The 21,046-nt window shown below is 34.2% G+C and overlaps 1 protein-coding gene across 1 annotated transcript; it reads left to right on the top strand.

The window, feature by feature from the left end:
- Positions 1-2,431: 2,431 nt before the first annotated feature.
- On the top strand, positions 2,432-7,354 carry LOC133702523 (large ribosomal subunit protein uL13c-like). Its single transcript, XM_062126817.1, has 4 exons — positions 2,432-2,775; positions 3,668-3,853; positions 4,873-5,043; positions 6,923-7,354. The coding sequence occupies exons 1-4, from the start codon at positions 2,524-2,526 to the stop codon at positions 7,037-7,039; spliced, it is 726 nt and encodes a 241-aa protein (XP_061982801.1). The 5' UTR covers positions 2,432-2,523; the 3' UTR covers positions 7,040-7,354.
- The last annotated feature ends 13,692 nt before the right edge of the window (positions 7,355-21,046 follow it).

A 21,046-nucleotide genomic window follows, 5' to 3' on the forward strand; every position in this document is an offset into this window, starting at 1 on the left:
GCAGAAACACGAGCCACCTCAAAAACCTCAAAAAATAACTAAATAAAAAAAATATACCTACATTAAATTAATTTTAAGATTGGGGGTGATTTTGACTTTCGTTTTTCTTGCATTTTAAGAGAAAACAAACAGAGTAGTGGGTGAAAAAGATTACCAAAGCGAGAGTACAAATGTCAGGGCAAGGTACAAGAGGCGATGCTATTAGAGAATAAGAGAGCATCCAATTGCAAATTAATGGAAACTTTGTTTCTTTACAAAGCCTTAGATTTTGATTTATTTTGGACTAATGTTAGACTTTTTGTATTTTGTGATCACTCTATAAATGCCTTTTTAATTTAGTATGCCTTGTTGCCATAGAGCTTTGTACATTTCATAACTCCAGTTGTTGGATGTAAAAGGTGTTTGGAAGTGTGGTAGTAGTTATTTTTTAAAGTGTTTTTTGCTCGGAAATGTATTAAAATAATATTTTTTATTTTTTTAAAATTTTTTGTGAGATCAGCATATCTAAATGATTTGAAAATATATAAAAAAATAATTTAAAGTAAAGAAAAAATAAAATAAAAATCAATATTTAAAAAAAAATACTTTTGTAACGTAAAAACAAACAAGTTCATAAGCTTCTTAAAAGGTTGAGTTTGCTGGATAATGGGCAGTCAATTAGAGTAGTAAGGGATCACTTGGACAAGAAATATTATGGTTATAGTTAATTTTAAAAAAATAATTTTTGTTCTTCATCCCTAATTTTGTTCTTCATTTTTAATAGCTTTTTATCACTAAAATTAAGTAAACATGTTTGTTACATACAATATCTTCATGGACCTTATTTGTCTTAAATTGAAAATATTAAAATGAATGAATTAAATAAGTTTTTTATAATATAATTTGAAGTTATGAACTTACTCTATGATTTTTATAATCATTTTTATTATCAACAACATCTTTAATAATAGTTTTACCAAACACTTTTGAATTGTTTTTTATTTAATATTAATTTAAATAACAATTTTAATTATACACCAACTAATAACAATTAAAAATATTTTTTGACAACATAATTTTTTTTTAAAATTTCAAGTGTAAAAACTATTATATTGTCCAACATACACTTAAATTTAAATACAAGATTTCAAATGTTTTATTTATTTATTGTGCAAGGATGAATATTGTTAGACCAAACATTCATTTTCATTGTCATGCTTATTAAATAAGAAAGTTACTATATGCAAATAGAATATTTATGGTGTTTATAAAGTAATTACTCATTTTTATTATAAAAAAAGATAAAAAGAGAGAGAGAGAAAAAGAAAATTATAAAAATATATTTATTATTTATGATGAGTGCATGTTTAGTTTTCTCTTTCATTATTTATGTATTTCTATTCAAAGTGAGTTTAAATAATTTCTATTTATATTTAGTTGTTGAATACTATAAAATTTTCTATATGCACTTCTTTGTCATGGACATCTAGATCATTCATAACAATTTTTTTTTCATATTGATTGAGACTAATGTATCCTGCTGAGTCTTTAAGCAAACCACTAATCTAATTAATATTTAACATTACATAGTAAATTAGCTAATCTATAAGTCAATCTTGAAATTTTCAAATTCATCTTCTTTGAATTTAAAATTAAAATGTATAAGAGTTGATTCAATATGACCAAGCCGATATAAAAATAACTTGACTTACTAATAAAAATATTTTGAGGATAAAATTGAGAAATAAAACAATAAAATTGATATAAAAAGCTTTTTAATTTGATTTTTATGTAGCTCAGGTTTAAAATTAAATTATGAATAATTATTAAAAAAAATTTGAGGATAAAATAAAAAAAAATTAAGAAAAAAGGGGTTTGAATTGAAAATAAAAAGCTTTCCCAAGTTTTTATTTTTTTTATTTTGTAGTATAGTAGGGTAGCTCTAATTGAAATATGCTCCACCTAGCATACAAAATCACTAGCTACTCAATGCATGGCATCCAAGACAAAAAATAAAATGGGGTAACTTCTCTGTCTCGAGACTAAAATCCATCTGATATGTGCATACAACTGGAAATAAAAAATACAGTAAATTTTAAATTAGTCCCTATAATGTTTTAAAATGAATCGAATAGCCTCTTTAGGTTTAAAATAATTAATTAATCCCTAAACTAGTGTTGATCATGCTTAATTTAATATTTATTTGCTAAAAAAAGTCTTCTTTTCTCATCAATATTCTCATATTACCTAATATTTTTTTATTTCTTAAAAGAACAAAATAAATTAAAAAAGAACATGAAATGGGTGAAAAGAATCAAGTGACAAATATATTTAAAAAATTTGAGACTAATTAATTATTTTAGGAAAAAGAGACTATTTGATTCAGTGTTTAAAATAACAGGGACTGATATATAATTTACTCAAAACAGAGCCCCATCTTATCAGTTAGATGTAACAAAGGAGCAGGTAGGAGGACGGCAGTAAGGAGTAAGAGAAGAGAGTGAAGTGCATGTGAAAGAGGAGAGGAGAGGAGAGGAGAGGAGAATGGCAATGCTTTGTGCCTCATCTTCTTTTACTGCTTCAACAAAACCCTCTTCTTCTTACTCAACAAAGAATGGAACTAGTATTAGTCCCAGCCCTTTTGTTGTTGGGTTCTCTTTTTCACAATCATGGTTTTCTTTGAGTAATAGCAGGCGTGGTTTCGAGGTTCGGTGCGAGAAGAAAGACAAGAGCGTCGTCACTCGCGTTCCTCTTGACCAACGCTGGTTGTTTGAAGAATCTGAAATTAATGGCCCTGTAATTTCCCCTCTTTCTTTCTCAAGTTCGACTGCTACTAATTAAGTTGAGTTCTTTTGATTTATAATTGAATCGGAATAAACCCAAAGTTATGTTTATGAAATCTAATACAAGTTGGGCAACACACATTCCATCATAATTTATTGCAAACATTCTATGCGGCTAATTTTATGACAGGTATTTAAAGAATCTGAGATGACTGTAACTTCTTTTTATCTTCTAACCTGCTCTACCATCCACTCCGTCATATCTCCTGTATTTTTTTTCCTTAAAATTTTTTCGATCTCTTCAATTCTGAAAGGCAATAACAGAAAATAAATTGTGAGATTGATGCATGATGGGAATTTGTTAGTAGCAAGGACTAATGGGAATTTGTAGTTTGGCCAGCTATACTATGTTTGATCTGCAACCATGGTTGTATTTAGCCTGTGATGAAGATCCCGGAGTATGCACAAATTAATGGCTGCTGGGGGTATTTTTAGAGATAGGAATATTACAACAGCTCTATTCTACCATTCCCAGTAAATCGCACCTGAAGGGGTGCGATTTCAAAGTGTACGAAAATCTCAGATTTATTAAGTTGTGAAATCAATTCTGAAGTGAATTGTTGGATCCGAACGTGAGATTTGACAAAAATTGTAGAATTGAAATCAATTCTAGTCAAATCTTAATCTTCCAAACAGCCTTTTGTTTGATGCATGCACATTTTGTTTCTTTTGTTTATCTGGGTGTTTTTTTTGTCTATTAAACGAGGAAAAAAAACTGTTAATTTGGTTTTTTTTTCCAGATTTTTACTAAGGTCTGAGTCCATTGTAAATTTTTTATGGTGGTTCTTGATGTTTGCTTTTGCTTGATTACAATGATAATTTTGTTTTGGTTTTATTTCAAATAGGATATTTGGAATACGACATGGTATCCTAAAGCTGCAGATCATATTAACACAGAGAAAACTTGGTACATTGTTGATGCAACTGACAAGATTCTTGGAAGACTGGCATCTACAATTGCCATTTACATTCGTGGAAAGAATTTGGCCACTTACACTCCTAGTGTGGACATGGGGGCTTTTGTGATTGTGGTATGTGGATTGAATAAGTGCCCATTGCCAATGCCCTTTTTTTTTCCAATCATTTGCAATGAATTTTGATTGCTTAATGTATGAAGTTGGTGGTTTTTGTTGTTTTCAATTGGATTGTTCAGCGATATGTTTTCTTATTCTGTTACATTATTTTGCATTTGATTAGTTTCTTCTAGGTGTCCTCAGTGCTCCTGGTATGGTTTCAGACCTCATATAGCTTTCTGTCTATTGCATTTTTGCATCAGTTGCTAAATGTTGATTGTCATTCAGAAAAATCTTGTTAAATTGTGGTTTATTTACTAATTTTATCATCATGGCAGCATAACATATGTATCTAAAATCTTTATTGATAAGATCATTAATTGCTTAATGTGCTTAGTACAAGTTACTGATGTGGTTTGGATGAAGAAGAGAGTAGTTATTAGTTGTTTTTCAACCATGTTTCTTACCAGCATTTTATATGTAGAGGCTTGTCTCAGTTCATTAGGTACTTTCAGACATGAGGAAATTTGTTGAAAATTTGAAATTGGAATTGGTTGCCAATAGTTCATCTATATATTTGTTGATTTGAACTTGAAAAGTATGATGAAGAATTAGAATTTGTAATGGCTCATTGCAGGATTTCACCATTTGATATCTGTTTTGTATTCCAAACATAAATCTCTAAATCATCTATTTTGACTAGATGCATCATTATTTTCAACATAGACAAGTTCTTACCTAAGTTCAGGTACCAAATACCTTTTTCAAAATATTGTCATCTAGATATTCACTTGATATTACCCTTGTTTCATATAATTTTCTCAAAACTCCACTCAGATTTAATGGATAACTGGTATTGGTATTGTGATTGTTTCTATATGATTGTATCTGCTTGTTGAGGTTCTGGTGTAAGGATTAGGAGGACTTGGCTGCTTCTTCATTGAATGTCAATTACTGTAAAGTGCTTTCTTATAGTACCAATTGGAATTAACTTGTGCTAAAGTTCTGGAAGCCTTTGCCTTTTCTGATCTCATAAGGTAAATGCTGAGAAAGTTGCTGTATCTGGTAAGAAGAGGACCCAAAAGTTATACAGGAGGCATTCAGGAAGACCAGGCGGTATGACAGTGGAGACATTTGATCAGCTACAACAGAGGATTCCAGAAAGAATTATTGAACATGCTGTTCGTGGTATGCTTCCTAAAGGAAGGGTGAGCAAGCATGTCTGACTCAAATGAGTAACTGTTTATAAAATAAAGCATACATATACACGTTTATGTATTTTAGATTATCTGTTTTCCCTTTTATTTTTAGAACAAAGTTTTTCTTTAAAGTCTGAATTATTTTTCTAAACTTATTTTTTTTGCTTAATTAAATATTTTTTGGGTTTTCCCGTGGGTGTTTTGCTCTGCAGTATGATTTTTTCTTCTTGGGTTCTTTGATCTTCACTCCAGTTTTATTGTCTTTTTTTCTCTCGGTCTCACTCTAAAAGCATCTTTATTGTACATAGGTTTGCAACAGTTTATTTAAAATGCTTTTACTTTAAGCGATTGGTCTGTCCATGGACAAGGTGGAATGATAGAGCCCAATTTATTGTTGATAACCTATTCATTTATGGTTTTGCATGTAATTGGGTTGCTAAGATAGCATTGCTAGGGGATTTTGCTGCTTGAGCTGTTAAGGATATTCTCATGATGATGGGGAGGGGGGGGGGGGTCCTCATGAAGCTAGTGCTGGCATTCTCTGAAACGTTGCCCTTTTGATGGGCTGCATAATTTGATTTGTGTGCACACACATAATCAAAAGGATCTGTGGGGACAGGGCCCCAAAATGTGAAAATGCTGAAAGGATACTGAGTAGCCAAAGAGGATGAACATAAGTTGGCAATGTCCTCTTGATGGTTTTGGATTGTCAAGAATAAGTGATTTAGATTGAGCTTTTAGAAAATGTATACAGCTGAATAGAAAAAGGAAGAAGGTTGGCTTAGTGAGATTTGAAGAGTACTTACTGTATGCTCATCGTTGACCTAGAAGGGAAACAAAACAATCAGTTCTATGAAGTATGAAATTATGGGTTGAGGAACTGAGGAATCTTGAGCTGCAAGCATGTGGGCCCTGGAGCATTGTAGTATATGAGTTTCGATAACCAGAATAAGCAACTTTCGCATCTCCTCCCTAAAAAAATAATTGGAGTGAGGATATTGGTTAAGTCAGCCACTCCCTCTATCTGACTGCAGTATTTGTCCATAAACAAAATGTTGTGATGAGAGCCATCTTTTTTCCATTATATGCTCTACTTCAATTAGGTGAATGATACCAATATTTACACTCAAGCTATCAAGTATAGTCAAGGTTAAATTTGGCATGTTACTATAGAACAAGTCTGGATGGATCAATTCCTACACTCGCTAAACAATCTGGCTTTCCCCAAGTTCATTGACAGGATATGTTATACCTGAAATATCCGAGTCTCTGACCTCACCCTTGGCAAGCCTTTTCACATATGCCTTTTTTTGTTTGTTTGGGTTTGTATTGTTTGTGACCTAAGTAAGTTTAAAGGCCATTAAATGATTCTTAAAGCTCTGTTTGTATATGCGGTCATCCACTGTTGAAATGGAGGTTGGAATGAAAAAGCACTGCGGATAACTGCTTAGACAAACAGGTACTTAGTCACAATAGAGCTTTTCTATGTTCGAGTAGTTTGTAGGATGAGGGGGTCTGGCATCAAGTAGCCTTGTGGGTCATGGCCTGATGGGTTGCAGGACCGTTGATTTGGCATTAGTTAAGTGAGGAAAATATGAGAGGGTTATTACACAGTCCAATTAGAAATCAAATTTGAAAACTCTGACAACTATTTTTTCTTGTAAATAATTAAATTTACTTGTGTCGGTGTGCTTGTGATAAGCTATGCATTAATTTCATGATTTTTAGTGAAATAGATGCTTCTACTTGGTTTCTGTCTTTGGATGATATTTTTATTCTGTCATTTCTATTTTATTTCCTATCTAAAGTACTTCCACTTCATGCTGCCCACATAACTGGGTATCTGCTTGTTTCCCAATGATGTGGTTTTGACGTCTGTTTCCTGCAGCTTGGCCGAGCATTGTTCAACCACCTTAAGGTTTACACAGGCCCAACTCATCCGCATGAGGCTCAGAAGCCAATTGAGCTGCCGATAAGGGACAAAAGAATACAGATGGAGAGATAGATTTGCTTCACAACCCTGGCTTTAGATATGGCTAGTGATCGATCTTTGTCCAATGTTTACCATGGTTGCAGGATCGAGTTTTAGCTTTATGCATAGCCTTCTTATGAAGATAAGCTTTTCATTCATGTTTCTCTTTGATAATAGAGGTTATTGGTGGTGGTCTTGCTTGTCTTTTGCCAAGGTTCAGTGCGGAATCAAGGAAGTATATTTTGTAGGTTTCTGTTGTTTCGGATGTATTTTAGCTGGATCTACAATTTATTTTGTATCACTGGTTTTTTATTTGCTTAAATGAAAGGAGTAGATCGCTTCCGACTATAGCTGTGGAGTAAGGCGGCAAACTTTGGGGGCAAACTTTGGTATTCGATGGCTATCGTTAGTGTGCCTTGTGCAGAAATTGAGTTTGTGTGGTCAGAACATGGTGAGCCCGGCTCCCTAACTGCATGCTCACATAAATTATGCAAGACCTGTCTTAAATTGATTGTGGGATCTGCATGGTGAGCTGGATTCATGTAATAATTTCTCCCTGGGAGGAGAGAAATATCTGGTTTTGAGCGGAGAGAGAATGGGAAAGAACTCAAGGTTGCATTTGCATGCAAACGTGGAGAACATAAACTCTTGACAATAATAGCTCACACGTGTTGTGTCCTAAGCCGGGGACTAGCATTTTGTCCCAGGATGGAGTTACCTCTGGATTTCAGTTACTAATTTAGATTTTGACGGTTTGTTATTATTTAGTTTATGTTCTAGAGTTGGATAGATATTGTTTTTTTAAAGTGTTTTATTTGAAAATATATTAAAATAATATTTTTTATTTATTTATTTTTGACATTAGAATATCAAAATGATCCAAAAACAATAAAAAAAAATAATTTAAAGAAAAAAATTTTAATTTTTTTTTGAAAGGCTGTTCGACTATATTTTTAAATACACCTTTAATCTTGAAAAGTACTTGATAAATTTAGAATTTAATAAATTCTTTATAATTTTTTATGGATAGAGTCTTGTTTCTTCATAGAGTTAAGATTTAAAAAATTCATACTTAAATTTACAAGAGATTGCTATTCTTCCCATGTAAGTGCATAGATTCGAGCTGAAATTATGTCCAATATTAAAGAGCTAGATCTTTGCATCTCAATAAGAGGAAGTGCAACGATTTAAATGCCTCAAAGTCTTTTTGGTTTTGAGAAATAACTGGTTTTGAAGGTTAACCCTTAATATATGACTTTTTCTTCATCAACACCATAACCCATGAGATGACCTTCAGATATCACTTATATTGGCAATCCATCTTATTAAATAATTCATAATCACTTTGATTTTGAATTTAACAATGGAGTAGTCAAAAATTGTCTAAATCATATTTTAAATGGTTGTGATTTGATCAAAACAAATCTAGATCGATGAACAGCCTAGATTGAACAATAAATTTATTGCACGTAGAGCTCATTGCACTCAACCTTTTACCTCGACTCACAACTTAGCTCAACTTATAGCTTGTTGACTTAACTGATGATACATCTATCAATGTAGGATGGTGACATCTTGTTTATGTCATGATGATGTCATTCATGTATTGAGGTTAGCTCTCTCAAGTAAACTAATATTTAGGTTGGGTCTTTATTTTGGGTTAAGAACGAGTGTGGGATGCATTTATGCTCATAGACCAACCCTTTCTTAGCATGTGGGGGTGCGCACAACCTTTAGGGCTCTGTTTTGCGTGTTATTTTCACCATTATGTTTGCATCGACTTAGTTTTTACAATTAGTTATTCAAAACATATTTTTGACCACATTTATTTTTGGAAAAAAAATCAAACACCTATTGTTTTCTCATCATAGGTCTGATACCAGTTGTTAGGATTAATTGATTATTGCTTAGACACAAAACATAATAATTTAATGTGGTTTGGAAATTGTCTATATCCATGGAGTAACTCTTTCATTAGATATAGAGAGAAAACACAAAACTATAATAATGTATAAAGAGAAACTCCCTCAACTATACTCCTACTCTCTTATATTTTATCTTTATCTCTCTACTGCACAAATCATAGCTATTACCTTTGCTTTTAGGCATCTACAAAGTGCTACTTCTTGTTACTTAGTTTAGCTCTCTCTAAGCCATTTTATTTACAACTGAAAATGGTGGAGCACACATCCCATTTTCAGCCATGATTTCTCCAAACAAACCACTAAATAACCTTCCCTAAATTTATAGCTATAAAATCTTTTAGTCTAATTAGTAGCACTAAATTCTTCCTTTCCTTTATAGCATGATTTACAACTTGATGTGTGTCTTTATTGTCTCCACACTTAATAGTATCAAATCTTTACTATAACCAACTTGATGTGGGCTTTCATGATTGACTTTTGGTCTTAATTGTTTGATTGGGTTACTAGATTAGAAAGTTTGGCTATGTGCTTTCCTACAAAAAAACAAGTTATCTATGTGATAAAGGGATCCTTTGATATTTAAGTTAGTGAATTGATAAGGAGAAAAATGGAGATAATAAAAAAGAAAGTAAGGGTTTTGTTATAATGGTAGAGAGATATCTAGCCATTTAAGCTTGGGCCAGATGGTTAGGATTTATAGCCATTTGAGTTTGGTCCAAATGAGTAGATTTTTTTTATTACTAGAAAGAAACTTGAGAATATATGGATTGTCATTGCATAAAAAGTGAAACAATGATAAGAGGCAATGACAACAACAACAACCATTAAATTTTTAAAAAGAAAATAACTTGGTGTTTTCAGAGGTATTTGGATGGAAAGCTATGTAGATAAGGTTTTATACGGACTTGTTTGTGGATATGCTGTGTTTAGAACAAGGAAACCTAATGGTTTGTAAAGATGGTTATAGAAGAAGAATGGTGCTAGAAATAGTACACAAGGAAACTAGTCAATGCATTGACCTATGTTAGAGCCACCATCTCTAATACACCATCATCAAACCCTGGAGAAATAGTAAACAAGGTTTTGTTATCTCTTTTCCTATATTATTTAAGAATCATTGTTTTGGCATTACTCAAGGTTGCTTATACTCATGTTGATTCTTATTCAGTATACCTATCTTTCATTAGCTCCCACAAACTTTTATACACCATAGGTCATAATTTTGTTTTGTGAGATAGGGAATTTGAGATTGAAACTAGTTGTTTTTGTTGTTGTTGCTGGAAATCGCTATTTATCCCTGCTCCAATACCAAAATTTTTGGAGTTTTGAACAAATAAAAGGGCAGAACACCCCCACAATCTCTTTGAACTCTTTGTTTATTAATGGCTTACTTAAATAATACAAAATACATAGTATTTATAGGCTTAATAGAAAATTATAGCAATGACTCTTACACATCTTAAAGCACTAAACTAAATACTGATTTGAATGTTTTTTTAATTTCACTGTTTCTAATCCCACTATGAGTAATTTATATCAAATAATCTTGTTGATATTAATATAACAAGTTTAATACTCAATAGCCTTTTCAGGTAAGATTTCAAGCTTTTGTAATATTCTCGATTTACAAGATTAATAACTAATGCAAAAATATGGTTTATACGCCACTATATTTTCTTTTTACAGGTATTATTATCATTTTCAGCACCTTGATTTTTTATTCATTTGCTAACAACGTGTGATATGGCATCCTGTGATGTCTACTTAATACCATTATGTGATAGTTTCTTTGCAGTATGACTTTATTGTGGCAAATAATTATAACAATATGCTTTTACTAAGAAAAGATATTGCTAGAAAATATCTGAAAACTTGACTTTGTTAGGAATTAAACAAGTAGTGCAGATTTATATTGGTAGTTTAATGTATTGTTACGCACTTGTTTTAGTTTTTTGCGATTGAATATTGTTGGTAAATATCACAAGCATCCATATGTCAGATGGCTTGCAACATTTGTTGTATAAATAACTTGTCCACCTTTATGCAATGATAAAAAGAAATTTAATATTTCCCTCTCATGATCATGAATTATATGTTGTGTACATTAAAATCCAAATCCATTACACCCATGTCACATTGCTTTTGTAAAAACTGTTTATTCAGGGATTCACCATGCATTTCTTAAAGTAAATCTTAAAGTCAAAAATCAAACTGAAAGTTATTTAATTCTATTGCAATGCAGCGTATAGTACCTGTTTCCAAGTGCCAGGAGCACCAAGAGGACACCAATGATTGCAATCGTTCCACGCGAGGCTTTTTGTAGCATAACTACTTAGATGTCCATCTTTTCTCGGCTGAGTTAGTAATGTATTATCGAGCAAATAGGTAAGCCTAGCTATTTTACCAATCACACTTCTTACAACAGCTTCTTCAAGACGACTAGGTCAAGGATACTTTGCTCCTTCAACTGGTTTAGTTTGTTCTATTTATGTCCTCATTTTGAATCTAGGTCCTTCCATTCCTTAGGACTGAAACGAAAAATAAATTAAGGCCAAGATTAATAAGCAGACATGATTTATTCATAGAAATGATAGATTCTGTTGTCAGATTCAAGTAAAAGGAAAATTGCTCAGAAAGAATGGCAACAACTCCTTAGAAGAATACTTTAGTCTTCGAATGATCAATATTATTGTCAATCTAAATAGCTCAAGTTGTTAATGCAATCTTCAAGGCTTCCAAACGATCCATACCTTCGATTATCTTATCTCTCATTTGAAAGCAGTCTCACCTGTAACATAATAGTGCTTCATTAACTAATCACTTTATAATTTATTTACAAGTTAATTGCCACTCATTCATTTCATATAGAAATGGTGTCCATCATTCGTATGTAAGTGTCCACTGTGAAGCTACCAATGATAGGTGTTAAAGATCAACATGTTCTTTCCCAACCACTAGTTGCTAAGAACCTTAACTATTTTTTCATAGACCACATCTATAAGGAACCCATTTTTCAACTACAAAACTAAGAGCACATATTCCTACAAGACCGAGAACAAAGATAGTAAATAAATGACCTTTTCCCTTTAGAGAAGAGTAATATAAACTAAAAAAGAAAAAGAAAAGGAAAACTAAAATATATACTAGTATTGTAAATGTTGATAGCAATCCTTTACTATCTATGGTGTAATTAGAATTTGGAACTGATGTATAGAACATGCATTTTAACGAAGCTCACATGTTCTTAAAAAACTAGTAAGAAAAAATAAAAGAAATTAAATGCTTAATTTACTTTCACAAATTAACGAACTCATTAACACAAATTAAATGAGTCTATGTATATTTATTTACCTTTTGAATCAGTCCAGTTTTCATTTGTTTTGAGTTTTATCATCTATGAACTCTTATTTACTTAACAATTTGATGATTTTTTGCACAAACACAATTTTAAAAAGCGTGGAAATGTAATAACATACAAGGTTTGGGCATGGTCCCCATACATTAGGTTAGTTGGCCAGCTTTTTCTTGAAAGCCATATTTTCTAGTCCACCCCTACAAAGAAACACATGAACCTAACTTAATGCTCTACTTCAATTTCCCATCTAAGGGTGTTGTTGACATCCATTAACAAATCTAATTGTTTTCGGTGTTAGCATTGGGCTATTTTGTTGTCACTTATTAGTTTGGCTCCCTTTTCATTGGCACATTATTGTAATGTTATGAAGAGATTGTGATCTTTTATAGGGAGTCGATGAGCCTCCTATAATTCTTCGTTGGAGCTTTATACTATTTCATGTTTGTTTTCTAAACTCTTCATCTCTTTCTTCACTTTCTCTAATTCCTTTTCAACTTAATTCTCAGCTTGCTTTTTCACTTTTTTGTCAATCTTAAGCTTTTAGTTTTTAAGCCTCAGTTGCTCCATAATAGCCTTTCCATCTTTTTCTTCTTCTTCTAGCTTTATTTCTTCAACTCTTGATTTTCAACCTTTTATGGGTGTTAGAGTCTCGTGCATTTTGGTGTTTTCATTTTGGTTTGTGAGCTCAAATGTGAAAGGTCTATTACTAGTTTACAGTGGTGTCGCACCCTCGTGAGCGGAGTGCGGCGGGACGCGGCGTCGCGACGATCCCTCGATTGATTTCAGAGTCTTTTGTTTTGATTGTGGATAAAGGGAGTCGCCACCTAGTATTATGGTCACTAGGAAACCTAACTGGTCTTTCAGAGATTCTAAGGCAAGGGACTGGTTGCGTAAAGGGAAGGTATTAGCACCCCTAGTACGCCCTACCTTAGGTAAGCTGCTTGGTGTTAATTTGGTTTGTCTTATAATTGCTATGGTGTTGGTGTTTTCTAATCCCATCAATTTTCCTAGGTTTGATTCAAACTAAATTTATTAAGATAGAAATCCAAGGAGATTCCATGTGCTTTAAAAGCTCATTTTTCCCTTAGTATTTCATACTCTTACGGCTCGTAAACCGCGGAGTAAAAAAAATTGAAATGTCCTCGATTACAATCAAGGCTTCTTTCAAGGATGTGTGATGAATTATTATCCCTAGAAAATTATTTTGAATATTTACCACTTATGGTTTCTTTATCCAAATATTAACAGTGAATAATAACAAGTTATTCCCATTAAATATTTTGGATATTCATCCCTTTGGAATTTCTTTATCCAAACATTAACGGTGAATAATAGATGAATTCCCCCAAAAATAAGATTTTTATATTTTTTGGAATATTGGCCAATACCCTTTGGAGTTTTACAAACATGTTGTAAAATCCAGAAATGCAAGAAAATAATTTTTGTTGTGTTTAAGAAATCCATGCAAAAACACATTTTCGAAACTTTCAATATTTTTTTTGTATAAAAACGAGCGTTCAAAACATGTTAGGGTATTGGCCGTATGCAACACACAAGAAAACATTTTTTATATATATTTTTTGTCAAAATGCAAACATCACGAAAAATATTCACCTATTCCAAAATTCGCAAGAAGCTTAAAACAATTAATCTCAAATAAACAAGGTTCGGCACACCAATTTAAAACACAAGTCAGCGTGCACAAAGCATAAAAAACAAAGTCCTGAAGCTAAAAAAAAAAATTACAACATGAACCGTGACCCCCCTGCAAACTGAAAAAAACAAAGAAGAAAGTGTGAACCCAGCATCGGCAGAAAACAAAAGAATCCTTAACTGAAGAAAGGGACCCTCCCTCACGTTTTTTCAAAACTCTCTCTTCTGCACCTAAGCACTTGTTTCTATATAGCGTTCCATTGCAAGAGAACGCTTGAGCGACGAGAGAAAGGGGTGGTGGAGATTGTAAAAGCTCACAGTTTCTGATCACCAGGGAGTAAAACACAAGAACGCAGCTCTAACAGTGATAATAAACTAAACTTAAAGACATGGGAGGGACAGTGGGCAAGCAAGCAACTTTGTTGCTAAGATGGAAAATGAACGTCCCCGAAACAAAAGCAGCAACAAATTTTTTTTGAAAAAAAGAACAAAAAACCAAACAAAGCTTTAAATATGTCAAAGATGAAGGAAGTCGAGACTCATACCTGCAGATCCTCTATGTTCCCCTGCTATATGTGTTTTCACTCCCTGCCTCTGTTGCGGTTTTCTTTTCTGTCTCTCTCTTTGCTGTGTTTTTTTTTTCTGCCTCTTACTCTCCGGTTTTCTCTTATTTTTCTGCCCTCTCTTTTCTATTTTTCTGCTCTCTTTTTTCTATTTTTCTGCTCTCTTTTCCCCGCCCCTTGCTAGGTCATTAGAGGGGTTTATATATAGTCTAACATATCTCTATTTAGGAAAGATTTAATGCATTAATTCTAGGACGTAAATCCCTACTGATTTGCAGTAAAAAAAACACAAAAGGAAGCTGCAATATTCTGATTTTGTGTTAGTGCTTTACGTCTGATTTCTTTGCAGTTTTAGAGGAGGGTGTGGCTCTTTTCTTTCCTTCCATAGGGCCAGCTGCTCCCTTTGAAATGAGGCAACAAAACGTGGTCTTCAGCTCCAAAAATCAGGCGTGATGAGAAAGGAAAACATCAGAGAAAAAAAGGAAAGAAATCAGCTGGAGGGTGCAGCTGCAAGGTCTTATTTTCCTTATTCGGTGTGGTAAAAATCCTGTCATTTATGATGATCCAGCCCCCCTCTCCAGCTTTCAATGTCCTTCTTCAATTCAATCCCTCAATTTAGCACATTTCGATTCAGTCCTTGATCCAAAAAAAATCCTTCGAATCAGTCCCGCGAACTTGGGCAAAAATCCTTCTCGCGGTCAGGAATCCCTACTTTCAACACCAGATATTCAAACGGGAATATCTTGAGCTTCTGATATTGAAATCAAGTGATTCAAAAGCCCAAATTCATCTACGCGTCTAGGAATACAACTTTGATGAAGGAGTCGAAGTGAGATAAAATCTTTTTACAAAACAGAAACTGGCAGTAATCTGGTTGGTCAAAAGGTTCTTGATCTGACAAAACTGAGCCATCCACATCTGACTGAGAATCTGCTCTAAGAAAAATGATCCCTAGGACCTAATAAAGGTGTACGTCAACTTTTCAACATGTAATGAGTGATAGGATATACCTAGGATGGTCAGATATCGTACGAAACTGAGTCAGAATCGGAGCCTAAGTTGGAACCAAAAAAATTACGACAGCAGCAGAACTATTTTTTTAGTGCAAATTATGAGGGATTTATTCAACCTTAAAGACCAGATAAAAAAAGAATGAATTTAGCATTATGAAGACTCCTGATCAACCTAAGAAAACCTGATGATTTTGGTAGTAAAGGGGAAGGATAAAAAGAGCAGAAAACAGCTTAAACAAGGTTTCAAAACACAAAATATTTCTTTCTGTGCTTTTGTCAATCTTCTGGCGAATATGAGCTAAACTCCTATACTCTGTTCAAAAGAGGTATACACCGTCTCTAGCACGTGGGGTCCGAAAATGAGTAACAACAGATGCCCCCTCTTTACAATGCTTACGAAGCAAAAACTCCTCAATGTTTTGCATAGTAAGCTTGTAAAGAAATAAAAGGTCTTTTTGGCTTGCTAAGTGATCTACTCATCCAAAGAATTCACTTCTTTTCTTTTCTTTTTTTAGAAAATTGGTCTATTTTCATGGGCTACTTGCCCTTTTGATTGGGTTAACCTAAGATCCCATCTAGCAATCTCTTTTAACCAAAGTTAAACTCTGTGTGTGGTTGGGTTAACCTGAGATCCCATCTGGCGATCTCCTTTAACCAGAACCAATACAAAAATGTGTGTGTAGTTTTATTATGACGGGTGACCTACCCAAAATGAAAGATGATCTCATTATAACGGGTGACCTACCCAAAATGAAAGATGGTCTCATTGTGATGGGTGACCTACCCAAGTGGAGAGAAGGGAAGAGTGGTCTCATTCTAATGGGTGACCTACCCAAAAAATGGTCTCATTGTGATGGGTGACCTACCCAGGTGGAAAAGAGGAAGAGTGGTCTCATTTTTATGGGTGACCTACCCAGGGGGAAGAATGGCCTCATTATAATGGGTGACCTACCCAGGTAAAAAAAAAAATGGAGAATGGTCTCATTCTAATGGGTGACCTACCCAAAAAATGGTCTCATTATAATTGGTGACCTACCCAAGTGGAAAAGGGGAAGAGTGGTCTCATTCTTATGGGTGACCTACCCAGGGGGAAGAATGGCCTCATTATAATGGGTGACCTACCCAGGTAAAAAAAAAAGATGGAGAATGGTCTCATTCTAATGGGTGACCTACCCAAAAAATGGTCTCATTATAATGGGTGACCTACCCAAGTGGAAAAGGGGAAGAGTGGTCTCATTCTTATGGGTGACCTACCCAGGGGGAAGAATGGCCTCATTATAATGCGTGACCTACCCAAGTAAAAAAAAATGGAGAATGGTCTCATTCTAATGGGTGACCTACCCAGAAAAAATGGTCTCATTGTGATGGGTGAACTTCAAAAGAAATCATCTTACCTCGAGGAATGAAGCAGTGCCGCTTCACAATTACTATCCTTTTCCGTAGTTCCGTTGACCTATTTTCGGAAATATAGGTCCCTCATTTCCGTTGTGGACTTCTTCGAGCTCCTGTTTCCATTTGTTTGTTCGACCTATCCTCTTGAACTAGAATATGCTCCACGCTCTATATTTCCTATCCTTTTCATGCTTGATGAAGAGATCTCCAGTTCCTCATGGGGAACTTCCTTGCTCCATTGAACGTTGCTTTGTGTTATACTTTTACCGATGTTTTAATTGTCTTTTTCCATTTTTTTTTTGAGAAATTATTTTTAAAAGGAAAACTCAAAAAAATTGGTTTTGTTCATGAAAACTAAAACTTTCAATGCAATCATCATATTTTATTTTAAGTAACTCTCATAAAAGGTGTTTCAGAAGTTCTATGATGATACCACTTTGGGCTTTGGTTCACTATAGACCCCTACGTGCACTTTTTGCCCCCAGTATGGTGTGCAATACCTATTAGGTTTAAATTTGGTTTGGATCCCTCGAATTTGAGAATTGATGGAGTCATCTCCTTAGTCATGCGTAAAAACAGTAAAAGATTTTGAATGCTATGAGATCATGCGTTTTATGAAGAAAAGGTTCCTTACAGAGAGAATTCATGGCCGAACTTTATTTTATTGATCGGGAAGCATAGTTTTTCTTTATAGAGTCAGCATTCACAGGTCTAACTAGATCTTCTCCATTCATTCTAGATAAAAATAAAGCTCCTCCCGAGAACGCTTTCTTTACCACGTAAGGGCCCTCATTGTTTGACACCCATTTACTCTGATCTTCTTATGGTAAAAGACAATATTTTCTTTAGTACAAGATCTTCTTCGTGGAATCCTCGAGGTATGATCTGGCCATCCTTATTTGATAGAGTTGATGATGACAGATTGCGGCTATCCTCTTTTCACTGATCAGATTCAACTGTTCATATCTAACCTTTGCTCATTCTACCTCTTCTAGCTCAAAGTCTATCAATACTCTCAATGAGGGGATTTCTACTTCTAAAGGCATCACCGCCTCCATTCCAAAATACCAACGTATACGGGGTGGCTCCTGTTGAAGTTTGAATTGTGGTGTGGTACATGTGAAGGGCAAATGGCAACATCTCATGCCAATCCTTGTAGGTGATCACCATCTTCTACATAATCTTGACATTTTCGTTAGCAGCTTCTACTGGACCATTCATCTTTGGCCTATATAGCGAGGAATTGGAATGCTTGATTTTTCCATTTAGCGCAGAGTTCTATTATCATCTTGCTATTGAAGTTTTGGACATTATTAGTTATAATATTTTCTAGTGGACCATATCGACAGATCAAATCTCTTTCCATAAATTTCTTTACCACCTTTTGCCTCCACGTCATCCAAACATCTCAACAAAGTTCTGTCAGATGATTTCTTATACAAAATTTCCCTATCAAGATAGAAATCCATTGTCAACCTCCTCAAAGTCTTCTTGTTGATTTTGGATGCCCCCATGGGATATGTCTGGTTTTGGATCATAGTACCAAAGGTTTTCATCTATTTCTCTTTCAACTGAGCAACAATGAGCTGGGTTATTTCTGGTATCAATGTGTACCGGTTGTACCTTGTGCCCAAAGTCTATTCTAGCCATAGAAGCTAATGTGACCAAAGCATCAGCAAAATGTTTTCCTTCCATTCCTAAATGGGTGAACTTTATTTCCTCAAATTCTCTAGCCAATTTAGACAGGTATTCTTGGTAAGGTCTCAACTTATCGTCCTTGGCTTGCCCTTTTCCTTTCACTTGGCAAATAATCAAAATTGAATCTCCATACACATCTATCTTTCTGATATTCAGCTCCAATGCTACCTCTAAAACGAGAATGCAAGCTTCATACTCCTATGTTGTTATTGCACCTAAACTACGACTTAAATGAAACCGGATAATGTTTCTCATCAGGAGAGATTAGCACTGCCCCCACTTCGTTACCATAACACCATCAAAGTATATAATCCACTAATCTGATTTCCCTTCCTCGAATGAAAACACATCTTCATCAGGAAAATCAAAGTTTAACAGCTCATAATATTCCATAGCATGGTCAGCTAGGTGATCGGCGATGACATTCATGGCTTTCCTTGTCATATATACTATGTCGTACTCAACCAGTAGAACTTGCCATTTGGCTTGATAGATAAGGGTGGATTCAGTAGGTACTGCTTGATTTTCGCGAAAGCTTCTTCACACTCTTATTCCAAATTCCAAGATTCTTCTTCCTTAACAATCGAAGATTGGGTCACAAGTCATGGTTAATTGGGATATAAATCGGGCAATGTAATTCAATCTTCCTAAGAACCTTATTACATCCTTCTCAGTCTTGGGAGGTGGCATAGATTGAATAGCCTTTACTTTGTTGGGATCCACTTTTATCCCTTTGTCACTTACCAATTCTAACAACTTCTCAGATTTCACCCCGAATGAACACCTCGTTGGGTTTAAGCCTCAAATTATATTTCCTTAAGTCTTTCAAACAATTTCTTCAATATTTGGACATGATTCTTTCCCTCTCTAGATTTAGCAATCATGTCATCTCTTTATGCATCATATCGTGAAATAGAGTCAACATGACCCTTTGGTAGGTGGCCCCAACGTTCTTTAACCCAAATGGCATGACTTTGTAGCAAAAGGTTCCTCATGGTGTTACAAAGGTTTCTTCTCCTTATCCTCTTGTCATTTTTATCTGATTGTAGCTCGAAAATCCATCCATAAAGGAATATGTGGAGCTACGTGTTGCATTGTCAACCAGCATATCTAGGTGTGGTAGAGAAAAATTGTCTTTAGGGCTAATTCGGTTTAAGTCAATAAAGTCCATACAAACTCTGATTTTATCTTCTTTTTTAGGTACTACCACTATGTTGGACACACGTCGTGGATACTTGACTGCTTCTAGAAAATTGGTGTTCCATTGCTTTTCAATTTATGTCTTTACCTTAATCAAGACATTCAGATTGGTCCTTCTCAACCTTTGCTTAACCGATTTGCATCCTTCTACTAGTGGTACCTTATACAAACCAGGCATATCCTTGTAGGACTAGGAAAAAAAAATCTATATAATCTTGGAGTAGTGCAATTAACTTTTCTTCTTCTTTTAGGGGTGATCAAAGTCCCTATCTTCAACTCTCTCTTGATTTTTTCATTGCCCACATCTATGTTTTTAAATTCCTCTTTAGCGGGTTTCCAAGCTTGTTCATGTTGTTCTTATTAATTTTTATGAATCCCCTAATGTTATTTCCCTCTAATTCTTCTTCTTCTACAACTAATATGTATTCTTTAAAGTTCGGCCATTCATTCTAAGTGTAAAGTGTAGATGTTGTTATGGAAGATCCACTTTGAAAACGGAAAGTGATGTGTAAAAACACCAAGATGAACTTTTGAAACTTTTGAAAATGCATGATCTCATTAAAAGGAAAAGTTTGGCTAAAAAAAAAACAATGATAAAATCCAATTGACATTTGGAACCTTGATTTAAAAAGGTGAAAAAGGCAAATAACATAATATCATGATCAAACAAGCATTGTTGATTAAATTTTAAACACCAATGGAGCTTCTTGGGTCTCCCAATTCTGGAACATCTCTCCCTTGGCTAGCTTTTGAATGAAGGTCTTGAGATTCAAGATGTTTTGAGCTTAGGCTTGTTTGGATGCAAAACGATATTATGGAGCATACATCCTAAGGATAGGTTCTAGTTCCTTTATGTGAGATATATGGTAGGTTTACTACTAGGTCTCTAAAAAGGGTCTCTTGCTGTCCTAGTGATCACCCTCGTAAAGGCAATATGGGGGTTCAGCAGATAGTGGGATGGTACATGTACCAATCACTATCAGTCTAAACACTAAGCAAAGAGTTGGGGTTTACACAAACTTAAACCTTGACTCAAGTCATAAGGCAAGCTGCTAGTCCCCCACTTAACTTAAAATTTAATGTGTGTGCTCTCCAAAAAAGAAAATAATAATAAAGTGATGAATGACTACATCATGTACGACAGGATGTAAAGATGCATGCTAAAGCTTTTAAACAAATTATCATTCATAGTAAAAAAAACAACACATAGCATAATAAAAAAAAACAATTACCAAGCTTAG

The sequence above is a fragment of the Populus nigra genome, chromosome 9, assembly GCF_951802175.1.
Source record: "Populus nigra chromosome 9, ddPopNigr1.1, whole genome shotgun sequence".
Classification (NCBI taxonomy): domain Eukaryota; kingdom Viridiplantae; phylum Streptophyta; class Magnoliopsida; order Malpighiales; family Salicaceae; genus Populus; species Populus nigra.